The sequence below is a fragment of the Xyrauchen texanus genome, chromosome 40, assembly GCF_025860055.1.
Source record: "Xyrauchen texanus isolate HMW12.3.18 chromosome 40, RBS_HiC_50CHRs, whole genome shotgun sequence".
Classification (NCBI taxonomy): Eukaryota; Metazoa; Chordata; class Actinopteri; order Cypriniformes; family Catostomidae; genus Xyrauchen; species Xyrauchen texanus.
Window position 1 is genome coordinate 13,127,432 of NC_068315.1, and position 13,429 is coordinate 13,140,860.

General features: G+C 36.4%; 1 protein-coding gene across 2 annotated transcripts in view; it reads right to left on the reverse strand.

Moving 5' to 3' along the window:
• Nucleotides 1-3,244: 3,244 nt before the first annotated feature.
• The window catches only part of LOC127633675 (TANK-binding kinase 1-binding protein 1-like), a 56,873-nt gene continuing 46,688 nt past the window's right edge, over nt 3,245-13,429 (reverse strand). For both annotated transcript variants that reach the window (XM_052112920.1, XM_052112919.1), the window contains exons 8-10: nt 10,948-11,063; nt 8,418-9,214; nt 3,245-5,854 (exon numbers count right to left, since the gene is read on the reverse strand). In XM_052112920.1, the coding sequence (XP_051968880.1) occupies nt 5,723-5,854; nt 8,418-9,214; nt 10,948-11,063 (1,045 nt within the window). In that variant the 3' untranslated portion in view covers nt 3,245-5,722. The remainder of the gene's footprint in view (nt 5,855-8,417; nt 9,215-10,947; nt 11,064-13,429) is intronic.

A 13,429-nucleotide genomic window follows, 5' to 3' on the forward strand; every position in this document is an offset into this window, starting at 1 on the left:
ACTTAACTCCCCATGATTGCTCTCTCCACTTCCATTTCCCCTCCTCAGTCGCTCTTGCCCAGGGCCATGTTGTGCTTGTTGAAGCGTTAAGTTGTGAGTATGGTAGTGCATGCCCTGTTATCAATAGGGGTGAGTTTCACAGGTCAGTGGTTCAAATGCTGGTCATAGCTTCATGCTCCATGTCGATGGCTCACCCTGTCCTGACTGGCTCATTGTGATGACTTGTCTGTTTACAGAGCAGATTCACTCATGTGCTGTACTGTTTGATTCCTGCCCAGTGTAATCCTCTTGTGTACTACCAGCCTCATTCTGTTTTACATGCAAGATAAAAGGTACTTACAGGGCAATTTGATGGTCTGTCACTAAAGGCAGACACTTTTTGGTGGGCCACATTTGATTGTTATGGTAGCGATATAACCAGCAGATGCAGATAAAAATTCTCCCCACCCACATTGTTATACTTTACTTGCTGAATGTTCTGTGTATGGAACGCAATGGCCAGGGAAAGAGCTCGTTCTTGTGATCTTCCTGGCCATCTAGTGGAATATGTAGGATACACAGGGATACAGTATGATGTTGCTAACTTTCTGTAACATTCAGGGCTAATGCTAATTACGCTGAACCAAAACGTGACCCACAAAATGTCTAAATATAAAGATATTTAAAACAGAGAAGATAAGGGCAGGTAGCTTTTAGAGCAAAACATGCTTATTGTTTTAGCATTATTTAAGTATCATAATGTTAACCTCAATATTGCTTGGAAAAAGCTTCCAATATTTGTAAGAGGTTTTTGTTTTTGTAGTATTAAATAACCCTGTTGTTATAATTCTGTCTTTACTCTAAGACAGTCTTTGAGGATCTGATAGTAGGATTATCTTATCAAACAAGCAAATCAAGTCTAAAACGTCAAGCATTTAATTCAAGGAAGCAATTATGGCTTCATTTTCTGATGTGACATTTACACTTATTATTTGCTTCTCCAATTCATTAATTAACCAGTTGGGATAAAATACTATGAAAGAGTAACAAAGGCCCTTTATTAAGTCATTAAGTTATATTTAGAGCCTCATTAAAGGCATTTCTTACCTAATTTAGTCCTTTATGACTGAACTTAAATCACAAGCAAGCTAACCATTGTAAGGCATTAATGGATTGGGTAATTAGCCAAAATCCACCACTGTATATGACCCTTTAAACCTAAGGACATCAGTACTGAGAATAATGAGGCAAACGCATATTATAACAAACACAAATAGTTCACCCAATAATGGGTCATCATTTACTCACCCTCATGCCATTCCAGATGTGTATGATTTTCATTCTCCTGCAGAACACAAACATTTTTTTTTTATAAGAATAAGGTCAATGCAAGTGAATGGTGACCACAATTTTGAAGCTCCAGAAATCACATAAAAGCAGCATAAAAGTGATCCATAATACTCTAGAGGTTTAATCCATGTGTTCTTAAGCAATCCAGTTGGTTTTGGGTGCGAAGTTAACAACAAAAATTGATGACTGTGACATGAATTCCGATCAGACACATTTTGACAAAATTGAGCTTGCGTAACTAGAAGCGTCTGCATTCACGTACTTGCATGGAGTATATTTCGGCCTTATTTTCCATGTAACGGAAAAGATTAAAACATTAAAAACTGCTTTTGCCTTGTATGTTGATCAAGATGAAGGTGATGTAAAGTCAGGCATGTTTGCTTTTATTACCACACCTGCTAGCCATGTGCTTGTGTTCGGTAAAGGGCAACACTAATGCATGCTCTTAAAGATCGGCCTTCATTATACAGTTCTGGATGAATCAATTTGTCCTCCATGCATTTACGAGACTTGTATTCATTTTGACTAAGGCCTTAACTAAAGTGTGAAGATCCGCAAAACTTCAGGGAAGAGAAAATGGTGTCAGCCGTTAACACCATGCTCTTATTATGCTCTATCGAGTTATTTCAATTGTATTTTCTCATGAATGTCAGACAAAGAAAAAGTCATAGCTACAAACTTAGGAAAGCAACTTCTTTGAAAAGTCTTAACCGATATATTTCTTCCACTGTTTCTAACATATCTCTGATTAAATATCATCACAGTTCAGGTCATAAATCCATGACATTTTTATAGTGAAAATAATATAAGGGGTATCATTATAAACTTACCACAAACACTAGAAGAATTACAAGATATTTTTACTTTGGATATCTTTATATGTATATTATATATGCATATGTAGGAAATCAGATATGCGATGTAAAAATATATCATTTATATGATATAATGTATGATATTTGTCAAATTTAATTGAAATATTATTAAGTTTGCTGTTTGTTCGTCATTTGTTGGTCTGAAGCTGATGCATCATTGTTCAGAGTTGTCTTAGTTTTGCAAACAATAAAAGGACGAAACTGATTAATTTTACTTGTACACTGCATGTAATTGTGCAAATAAGTTAACAAATGCATGCTGAAATAAGGACTTTATTTTGTTAACTTGGCTTTGATTTTTACTATAATGATTTAGCTTTAAATTATTTCACTAAAACTTATGTTTACCACATATTGAAATGTTTGATGTCAGAGAATGTGCCCATATCACCAAGTGTATTTTTATTTGTTTGTGTGATGGTGTAAAGAAAGAAAAGGATAAAGACAGACAAAACAGAGAAAGAGATAATGAGACAGAGAGAATATGACAAAGAATGAAAGAGAAGTATTAAGCTCTTGATGGAGAGCATGTGGTTTTGAACGGATGGGCGGGTCATCCTGTGAACTTAAGAGAAATGCATCTCTCACTGAGTGTGTATGTATGCATGTGGCAGAGAAATGACAAAGGGTCGGAAGTGGGGTGGGGGAATTAAAGGAAAACACATAAGATGTATTTTAAACAGTACTCAAACAAAACATTCTCTATGATTACTACCATTTCAATGAATGAATACAGCATGATGGATTTTTAAGAAATTTCTGACATTTTTCTCATGTCTTTGACATTACAGGCACTAAAACATACTTTTGGTCATTAATTGGCATTAGAAAAGAATGCTGTTTTGATTTGAGACATTTAAATGCAGGGACTTGGATTTTAAATATGAAATTTCCCTGCCATCTTGTTTAGCAATGCGATATCAACCATGTAAGTAGCAATATAAATACCAGTAGTATGTAATAATTGTGATATTTCTTAAAAAGATCGAACAGGTAGACATGAAGAATAAAGGAAAACATTTGACACTAAATCAGTGCATGTTCCAGTTTATTTCACATAGTATTTACAGATGAAATATTTTGACACAATATGCATTCATTTTCAATTGTCAATGTTCCCATTTCCTTTGAAATACCTTGTTGCTATCACAAAATATTTCAACCTCTCATGAGTGTCCTCTTACCTCTTTAAAAGATTTGGCAAGTTATCACTTTGTCCCCATGGAGGTTAGTCGTGTATGGTCAAGAAGCCATATTCACAAAGTTTTATCCCCTGAGTTATTAAAGAATATCACAAAAAAAGTCACACACCAAACAACAGGGCAAGAGAGAGACCATATATTTTGAGCAATCAGAAAAGCATTCAGTTTGCTATTTTGAATAGTATGAGAAAAACATTATCTTGAGGAAGAAGAAAACAGCAGTAGCTCTTTAAATAACTCCTGAGTGAACGCTTTGTGAATAGTGGCTAAAGTTTTTCTTCACTTCTACTCTGCAACTTTGTGAACAAGGGTGCTAAACAAGTTAGATATGGAAAGATGTTGTGCTCACTGTTGTGACATTTTGCAGAAATTGATTGACTTTACACTTCCGCATCAGCTTTCCGCATCGACACTCTATGGCCAAAGGTTTTCCAATTTCACCATATTTCAATATAATATTCTTATGTGGCGCTTGGTCATAATCTGAAAGATATAAATAAAACAAGCAAGCTGTCTTTGGTTGATTTGATGGTATTTCATTTTATCCACGTATCCACAATTGTTTTTAGTCTTTCATGGTATAGTTAATGGTGACATCATAGATGATTCTTATTTACAACAACTGGCTGGTCTATTTATCGACTCCAGTATTTTCCATTAGAATATTAGCAGTTACCACATATTATAAGACAACCAATTGGATGAAAGCTCTTCCTAGCTATTTGATAGACAGCATTGCTTCTCGTTTTGCGCTTTGCTATTTATGGCATTGTAGTTTCGCACATGTGGACCAGTGGTGACTTTTTCGTTCTACTTTCCAGTTTTAGTTTCTCTGTATTTGGGTTAGTAGCATACCCAGTGCCCTTGCTGTCACAAAGTCGGCAGAATCAGGGAATGTTGCAAATAAGAAACCTTTTTAACACATACCTAAAAGGGAATAGAAGGATTTTCATTTAAACACCCAACTGTTTTTTGTTGGGTGGTTTTCTCATTTGGATCACAGCAATGCAAATAATTTGAATAAATGGTTTTCTTTTGATCTTCAGCAATTCATTTGCTCTTATCCGAGCTCGCAAAATGCATATTTATATTTTATATTATATATACAGGTTAATACATATAATTGGCATTAAATACAGGTAAACATTTACAATAAATACATTAAAAAAGTTTTAACTGATAAAACTGATTGAGTGATGTGATTAAAAGAACAAATATATTAGTTTGTCAAAAATGTTTTCCAGATGTAGTCTAAGTACATAAACTGTCTGATCAAACATGGAATATAAAGTGATAACTGGAAATGGCGTACCAATTAAATACGCCATACTGAGAGCACTGCGCATAGAAAGCATGAAGTTCTATGCTCAGTAAACAGACTGTCCAAGTTTGTACTGTCTTGATACAGTAACTGGTGTTCTGTCAATGGTTGGCTAAAATTGTCTGCACAGAGCTGCAATCAAATGCAATCAAATTAAGACAGGAAATGCTTTAAGAATATTTAAGAAAAATCTTCCCTTTTTGTACAGCCAAAAATCCCAGAAGACAAACAAAATAGAAGTGAGGATGAATATACACTTAATACAAAATCTTTTTTTTTTTTTTTTTAAGGAAGTCCTACCAAAATAAAATACAGTATATTTAATGGGCAAGATCATGGAGTATTAAAAAATAAATTATATCTTTAAGGTTTTTCTTTTTTGCGTCAGTGTTAGTAAAATTGGTAAAGGTAAACAGGATAATAAGCTTATATAAAGTGCTGAAATTCAAATGAAATTTACATATGAATGCAATCATTGGTCATGTGTCTCATTGTTTCACTCATATCTTGTCCTGCATAGCATCATCATAAATGCAGTCAGCTAGAACAGTTGCTCATTTCTACTAATGGTTACAAAGCACACTGTGTGGCGATGCCATAGTGTAAATAAAGCAATGGATCATGGGAACTGTAGCTAAAAGCACAAATGACAACCTCAATATTGCAATATGCATTGCCCTTTGCCTCACTTGGAGAGTCAGTATGGTTTAGTGTGAGTAATTGCCAAAATATATTTGTAAGTACATTTACTTAAAGGAAACCTAATGGAGATATTTAATGGATGCCATATGCATATTTCATGGCCTCTCTTTGTGATTCTTGACATATCTGTTTTTTTAGTTGTGTATGTTATCATTGATTTCTGTTTCACTTTTATTGACTCGGCCACAGGTGGATCACCTACATTCTCTCTAAAAGCACCCAGCTATAATATAGTGGGAGCTGTGATGAATGTTAGTGTGGAACAACAGAAGGTCATGGCGTTGTTGTGGGTATCAGATCTTGCTGTTCTCCAGGTGCGAGTCAATATGCTTGATCAAGGCATCGTCCGGGTAACCAACAGGGAAGATTAGCTGGCACAGTGGGCAGCTCCTGACATCACCCTCCTCTTCTGTCTCCATCCACAGCTGCAAAGGGCACACGGTTACTCTTGACAGCCATTACATTTAAAGTCCACAGCTAAACTGATCTTTACCATCAATGTGAATCCTCATTCACAACCTAATTTTACTCATGTAAAGTGACATATTTTTGGAGTGAAACAGGGCATTAAAGTTTTTTCAATTTCACTTTGTTACACTGTTCTGTTCCAAATGAATGGATTTGACAACAAAATACAGAATATTAAGTTTTCAGGAGCATCCCAATCCTTTAGATGAGCACATATGTGGATGTGTTTGCACACACAAAGTCCTCAGACACAACACTAGACATGCACGCATTCACGCACGCACACACACGTTGGTCTACCTATCATTATGAGGACTTTCCATAGACATAATGATTTTTATACTGTACAAACTATAGATTGTATCCCCTAAAACTAACACAACCCCTAAACCTAACCCTCACAGAAAACTTCATGCATTTTTAAATTTTCAATAAAACCTAGTTAAATATGTTTCTTAAGCCATTTAAATTATGGGGACATTAGAAATGTCCTCATAAACCAAATTTATAGCATAATACCTTTGTTATTACCAGTTTTGTAACCTAAAAAATTGTCGTCGTAAACCACACACACACATATTTTTGAACATATTATTTTGTATTTGGGCCCATTTGAATAGCTATAGACTGCTGTAAGTTACATTATGTAATTGTCTATGTTATATGTATGTTTCAGGAAGATTTAAGGAACACGTGACAAAAAGCCTCTTCTGTTTTTTTATATTTATGTGTTAGTGGGAATGCCCCTCACTGCCCTGGTATAAGCACAGTTCAATTAAGCCCATCAATAAAAATAAAAAGGAGTAAAACACTGTCATTATTACTAAAAAAGAAGTTGATAAAAAAGACCTAATGCAATATCTTAATAATATATATAAAACATATGCAAAATGGGAGATTTATAAACAATCTTAGTGGGCCAGTCATTTTTGACTGGAAATACAAAATGTGTTGGCACAAAATGAACACAGAACAAGGGTTAAGTGAGAGAAAATGTAGGGAGGCACTTCAGGAATGGATTAGATCATGAAATTGGGTGTTCCACACCAGAAGGGAGCCAGACCTGAATACGAGTTTGCTAAAACAATGCCTAAATAGCTATCTGGCTATTATTCAATAGCCTACATTGCCTAAGTGACATCAGTGGAAAGGAACAATATTTCAGTGGAAGAATAAGTTATTTAATTTTGATTCAAGATTACAAAGAATTTTTATTTTTATATGAAATAACATGTACTGATGAAAGATTCACAATGAGACAAAGAACATTCATTAAATGGTAAATGGTCTGCACTTATATAGTGCTTTATTATTAACCTTAGAGGTTACCAAAGTGTTTTACACTGTGTCCCAATCACCCATCCACACTCACATTCACACACCAATGGCGGCAGAGCTGCCATGCAAGGCGCTAGCCTGCCATTGGGAGCAACTCAGGGTTCAGTGTCTTGCCCAAGGACACTTCGGCATGTGGAGACGTGTGGGCCAGGATTCGAACCACCAACCCTGCGATTGGTAGCCGACCCGCACTATTAAGAAAATGAAGTCTAAACAATGACATACGCTCCACAGTTAGTACTTAAACAATGCCTGAACACACTCTCAATCACTTAAAAGGCATAGTTCATCCAAAAATATTTATTGTCACGTTGTTTAAAATCCGTATGACTTTCTTCCATGAAACACAAAAAGAGCTGTTAGACAGAATGTTTGTCTCAGGGTCTGTTCCAAAACTTAGCAAACTGCCACCGGAGGCAGAACTTTAAGACATCATAGGTGCACTGGAGTGGTGGTGTAGTGGGCTAAAGCACATATCTGTTAATCAGAAGGTCGCTGGTTTGATCCCCACAGCCACCTTGAGCAAGTCACTTAACTCCAGGTTGCTCTGGGGGGATTGTCCCTGTAATAAGTGCACTGTAAGTCGCTTTGGATAAAAGCGTCTGCAAAATTCATAAATGTAAATGTAAATGCACTCCCTATGCAAAGGCTGTTCCAAAATGTAGGTATCTTAATTCTGCTACCTCCTAAGATATCTAGTTTTGGCCAAACACTAAGGTATCATTGTATGTATCCTTCCCCGCAAAGGTGATCCCAGAATGCACAGTGATGAGCTTGTTGGAAAAATAAATCCAAGATGGCAGACGAAGCAAGAATGTGTTTACCCAAAATGTGTGTGAGTTTTGCGTATTTATGCTCATTAGAGAATCGCATCGTTCCTCTCATGTCACCTGTATGGAAGGTTTACACATTAGAATATTGTCTGCACAGATCCATAAATTATTTGTAATTATGGATATGTTTATTTAAAATGTAATTTTATCCTTGTACCTCTTCGATAATCAGTCATATTAATATTTTTTATATGATTCGTGTGAATCTGTTGTTCGTTCTGAAGTCATTATTTATACCATTCCGAATAAGGTATTCAGCTTCGGGCGCATCCCTAGTATACAATGACAGAATTACATTTTTGGGTGAACGCTCCCTTTAATAAATATGTAAATGTGATTTGCTACTCACGTTGATTGATGGCCAAGACTGGGCATGCTCTGCGTGCAGGTATCCAGGTGGGTGGCAGCTTAGGGTGTTGGGGCGTGAAGGAATGGGGAAGGCAGAACAAGACGCAGGGCCTCTGCTGCTCGATGAGGGGCTTGATACCCCCAGTGTTCGCGGAGGACTGATGGGATGAGGGCAGGACCACTCCTCTTCATCCTCTGAGGACTGTGGAGGCTGAGCGGATGGATGCAGTGGTGCTGGGCTGGGCTGAGGCTCAAAATGCAGGTGGGATATATCAGAGTGGTGGAACGACAGCTCCCTGGTCAGCCGTGGAGATTCAGCCAAACCCCCGTCTCCTCCCACCCCTTGCATCCCTGCTTGAGAGCCCTGTCTTTGAACTATCATGTGCTGGCTGCCCCCGTGCTGCTGTTGTTGTTGCTGCTGCTGTTGTTGCTGTTGTTTGTGGTAGCTGTCCACATATGGACGAGGTTTTGGCAGGGTGGACACAGGGTCTAGTGTGAACCGAGGTGGACGCTGGTAAGCTGACGGATCGGCTACTTCTGAGTAACTTCGCCTGCCCTGGAAACTGGCCCTCAGGTGGTGGGATGTGGGCCTGCAGGAATAGGATGCAGGGCCATTGCTTAGCTCAGGCAAAGGTGAGCGCCGGTGCATGTCAGGGGAGAGACGCTGCAGCACAGGAGAACGGCGCTGAGGCACAGGGGAGTGACGCTGTTGTATTGGTGAATGACGCTGTTGGATTGGGGAGTGGCGCTGGGGAACAGGAGAATGCCTCTGATGAGGGACAGGAGAGTGACGCTGAACTACAAGATGGACACAAGAAATAGAAGAAAAGTGTAAGACTGAACAGTGAAATATGTGGCATAAACATTCGTGTAAACAGCGAAATATAAACCGTCATTATTTCTACACTTTATTCTATAATTATGTAAATATTTATTTATCTTAATATGTTTTTATTATTTTATTTTCTATATCTAGTTCTAAATATTTTTTATTTAATGAAATTAATTATTTCCATTTTTATTTTATAATTATATACTGTACTTATTTATTTGATGGTTTATTTTATTATAATTTTCTATATTTCTAGATGACAATGTATTCTTTTAAATTGCATGCTTGTATTCCATATTATATACAGAATAAAAAAAATATAATAAAATATGTCAACGTCAGGTTTCACTGAAGTTGTCAATTTTAAGGATCAGATAAGGTAGAAATTGTTACTTGAAACAAACTGCACTTTTCCCTTTTTACATTGTATATGTTTTTAAATTTGTGTCTACGCATACAGTATACTGTATAATGCTACCAATTATTGTTACCGTGCCAATAAATCTAATTTAGCCTGAAATCAGAATCTAAAAGAAGCACAATAGAATAAGTATTAACACTAAGCCTGAAAAAGAAAGAATACATAACCATTTTAAATATCACTCTGTATGGATAGCTTTGTGATAAATGGTATAGTTTTTTTTTTATTAATGTAAAAATCTCTCAAAAGTAAATAAAATAACCTAGCAATAAATAAAACCCACTATAACTTGTATTTACAATGAAAGTCCCTAATGAACAGATAGATGTCTGTAATGACTTCCTCATTCTCCCCATGTTTCCTCTTTAAGATATTTTAATTCATTGTTTTCTTGTGCATTCAACCCCACCACCTGTGGCACTGCTACTAAAACAGAAGGCACAAAAGACCTTGCACAGAAAATACATCTGCTTCTCTCTAATAAGACTAACGTGCATATACTGAACTTCCTGCAATCGTGAGATTGCAATCAGCTATTTAGAGAAATCAGTCCCTCGATGAATCAGTTAGGTTTTTTTTTCTCCATCTCCGCTTCTGCATTTGGTCTAGTTTCCTATATAAAATGGCTTGTGTGGTTGAGTGGAGAGGTGCAATAAGATAAGAAGAGAGTTGTTTATGTTCTTAAACTCTAAAGAAGAGACATTCGACGTGAGAGGCGATCAGAACATGTCAGCAAAAATACAAAACACTAAAAAACGCACCCGTTTACACAGCCACTGTGCTGAATGTTGATGAATCTGACAAAGTGCTTCTATTATAAAAGAGGTTCATTATAGTGTGAAAATATGACAAATTCAATATTACCTACTATATATTATAATGCTTGCAAGGCAAGAAATGCATTGATATTCCTCTTAATTCTTTTTCTTGTCCACAAATTTCTGTTTAACGTATACACTTCATAACATAGCGTATGAACACATAAATGTTATTTTGTAGATAATTTCAGCCTTAGGTGTCTATATCTATTTGTATTAATTTTGAACTTGGCACGTTTGTGTACTATTGTAAACATTAGATTAGTATTTGAAAATCTTCCTTTGACTTACATTAATTAAATGTTCAGCATTCAGAATGTAACCAACAACAATGTCATTGTTATGTGTGCATAATAATTCTGATTATTGTTCTCTCTTACATCTATTTACATACTGAACTGTTTCAATAATGTATAATTGGCCTTTACATACAGATGAATGGTGAAACTTGTCATTGTACCTGGACTTGCAGGCTCCTCTGAGGCCTTTCGCAATATCTCGGTCTGTTTGGAGGTCAGATCATGCAACTTGCCCAACTCCTCTGTTAGTTCGGTATAGGCCAAAGCCAAATTTACTCTGAGGTAGAGAGAGCAAGAGAAAAAGGGAGGGAGAGAGAGAATAACTTTTGGCAGTCAAAGATGGAACTGCACTGCATGTACACTCTAGTAACATTAATCATGTCAACACTACTGTACGAATCACTATGACAAAAACATAAATAACTATCAGCGTCATAACCTCTATTCGCTTCAGCCCGTAGCTGTATGACAAACAAATGCAAAAAAAGAAAAAGAGTGACACTTATGCATGTAAAAATGTTTGACAATTATGTTTGTGACAGTTAGTAACACTATTTCAGCGATATGTGCCACTCCACCAGCAAGAACTTAATGCATGATAGGTCCAGAGAACACAACTCTGTAGTTTTAAATCATCCGACTCAGCAGTCACTTACTATAGAAACCAAGCAGTTAGAAAAAAAAAAACCCCAGAGATTTTCAAATTTCTTAAAAGCCTCAGTCATCAAAAACATTGGCAACACAGAGCTTTGGTAGTTTCATGTCTTTCATTTCAATCGGTGATCACATTCTTCTCACATAATAAAATAAATTCAGTTCAAATCAATATTTCTTTTTATTTATTTACTTGTTTGGGTAAGAAGTAATAGGCTACACATGATAATGTAAAGATCTTCCCTTCTTGTCTATTTTTTGATTTGTCTTCATTTTATCTTAACTGCTTAAGATAAATGATTTGGATATGAACAGACAAAACTATCATTTAAATATGGAGAAAGTTTTGATAAATATCCAAATATAACTGTACAAACACACCAGCTTACACTGATGGAATCATACAGAAACTCTATAATCAGATGCACTTTACCTGATTATACACACCAAATTTGCAAAAACCTCCAGTGCTTTATAATAAAAAGACTCATAGCTCTGAAGATTGTGTCTGATATATCAGGACAGACATTTCAGTTTTACTTGGAATGTGGGCATGTGTGACCGCTCAACTTTACTTTAAATTGCGTGCGTTGTCATGAGTTTCAGAACCACAGTTGTGCCACTCGTTAATATATAGTAAGCAGTGTTACTGTCAAGCTGATTCTTAAATTCATTTGTACTTGTCAAGTAAATGCTAAGAACACCATTACTGTTGTGTTATATATATATATATATATATATATATATATATATATATATATATATATATATATATATATATATATATATATATATATATATATATATTTTTCTAATCATATAAAATAAGCAAAAAATTTCAAATGATAGCTTTGCTGCAGAACATACTTTAAGGTGTCTGTGGAACTATCAGTTTTTTTATGCATTATAAACTCTGATTAATTCATCCAAGACAATAAAGACTGAATAGAAGTAAGAAGAGGGACATGAAAACATGAAAAGGGGACAAAAATACCCATAAAGTTCACTGCGTTTCAATTAAGATGTGTTATATAATTCAGGCACCACCAAAAGCGGTCTGGTACAAGATAACATCACATCTCCTTTCTCAGTGCCAAACACACATGAAAATTACCACATAGCCCTAGAAATTGGCATACAAGACAGTTCAGCTGAATAAGAGAAATCAGCAGCACTGTTGCATAATCATGCCTGGTATCTGTTTTTATTGAGACTACTTAGAACTAAGGTCTGAGCACAAATTGTACTCAATCTAGGCAACGTACCAGATTTTGTATTCATAGTCCTTGACTACAGGTCAAACAAAACTATTGTCCAATCAGTTTTAACCTCTGTTGGTGGACACCCTGCTTAAAGTAATGATAATAATAATAATAATAATTAAAAAAGAAAACACCTTAAACCAGCCCAAGCTGGTTTGCAGGTCAAAGCTGGTCATCCTGCCTGGTCAGACTGGTCTGTTGGCTGGTTTCTAGAGGTGGTTTGGGAATTTTTCAGATGGTCAGGCAGTAAGGCCAGCCAATCCAGCTGAAGACCAGCTTGGCCATTCTGGGAGACCAGCTTAAACCAGCTTGTTTCAACCGACCAATGAGCCATACCATCAGATATTCTTACCGTTCTGCTCATTGTGTCCTTCGTTTGGCCCTCTGGGCTTGTGAGCCTCCACAGACATGCTTAAGCAGCTGTAGCACTCAGCAAGAATCAGCGATAATGAGCTGCCTTTCTCCTCCATCATTACCGATGCCTGAGCAACAACTCAGCTGTCCAACTCTCACCCATCATTTGATTGATACTCTCTATCAAACAGGTATTTACAGCAGATTTGGATGATGTGTGACACTTTTTTTCTCACCTCCACACATTTGCACACATACACACACACACACACACACACACACACACACACACACACACACACACACAATCTATGAACTTCTAAAGCACCACCATGCATCACCTCTTGTGCTGAGCAGAGATGTTCTCTGAAGT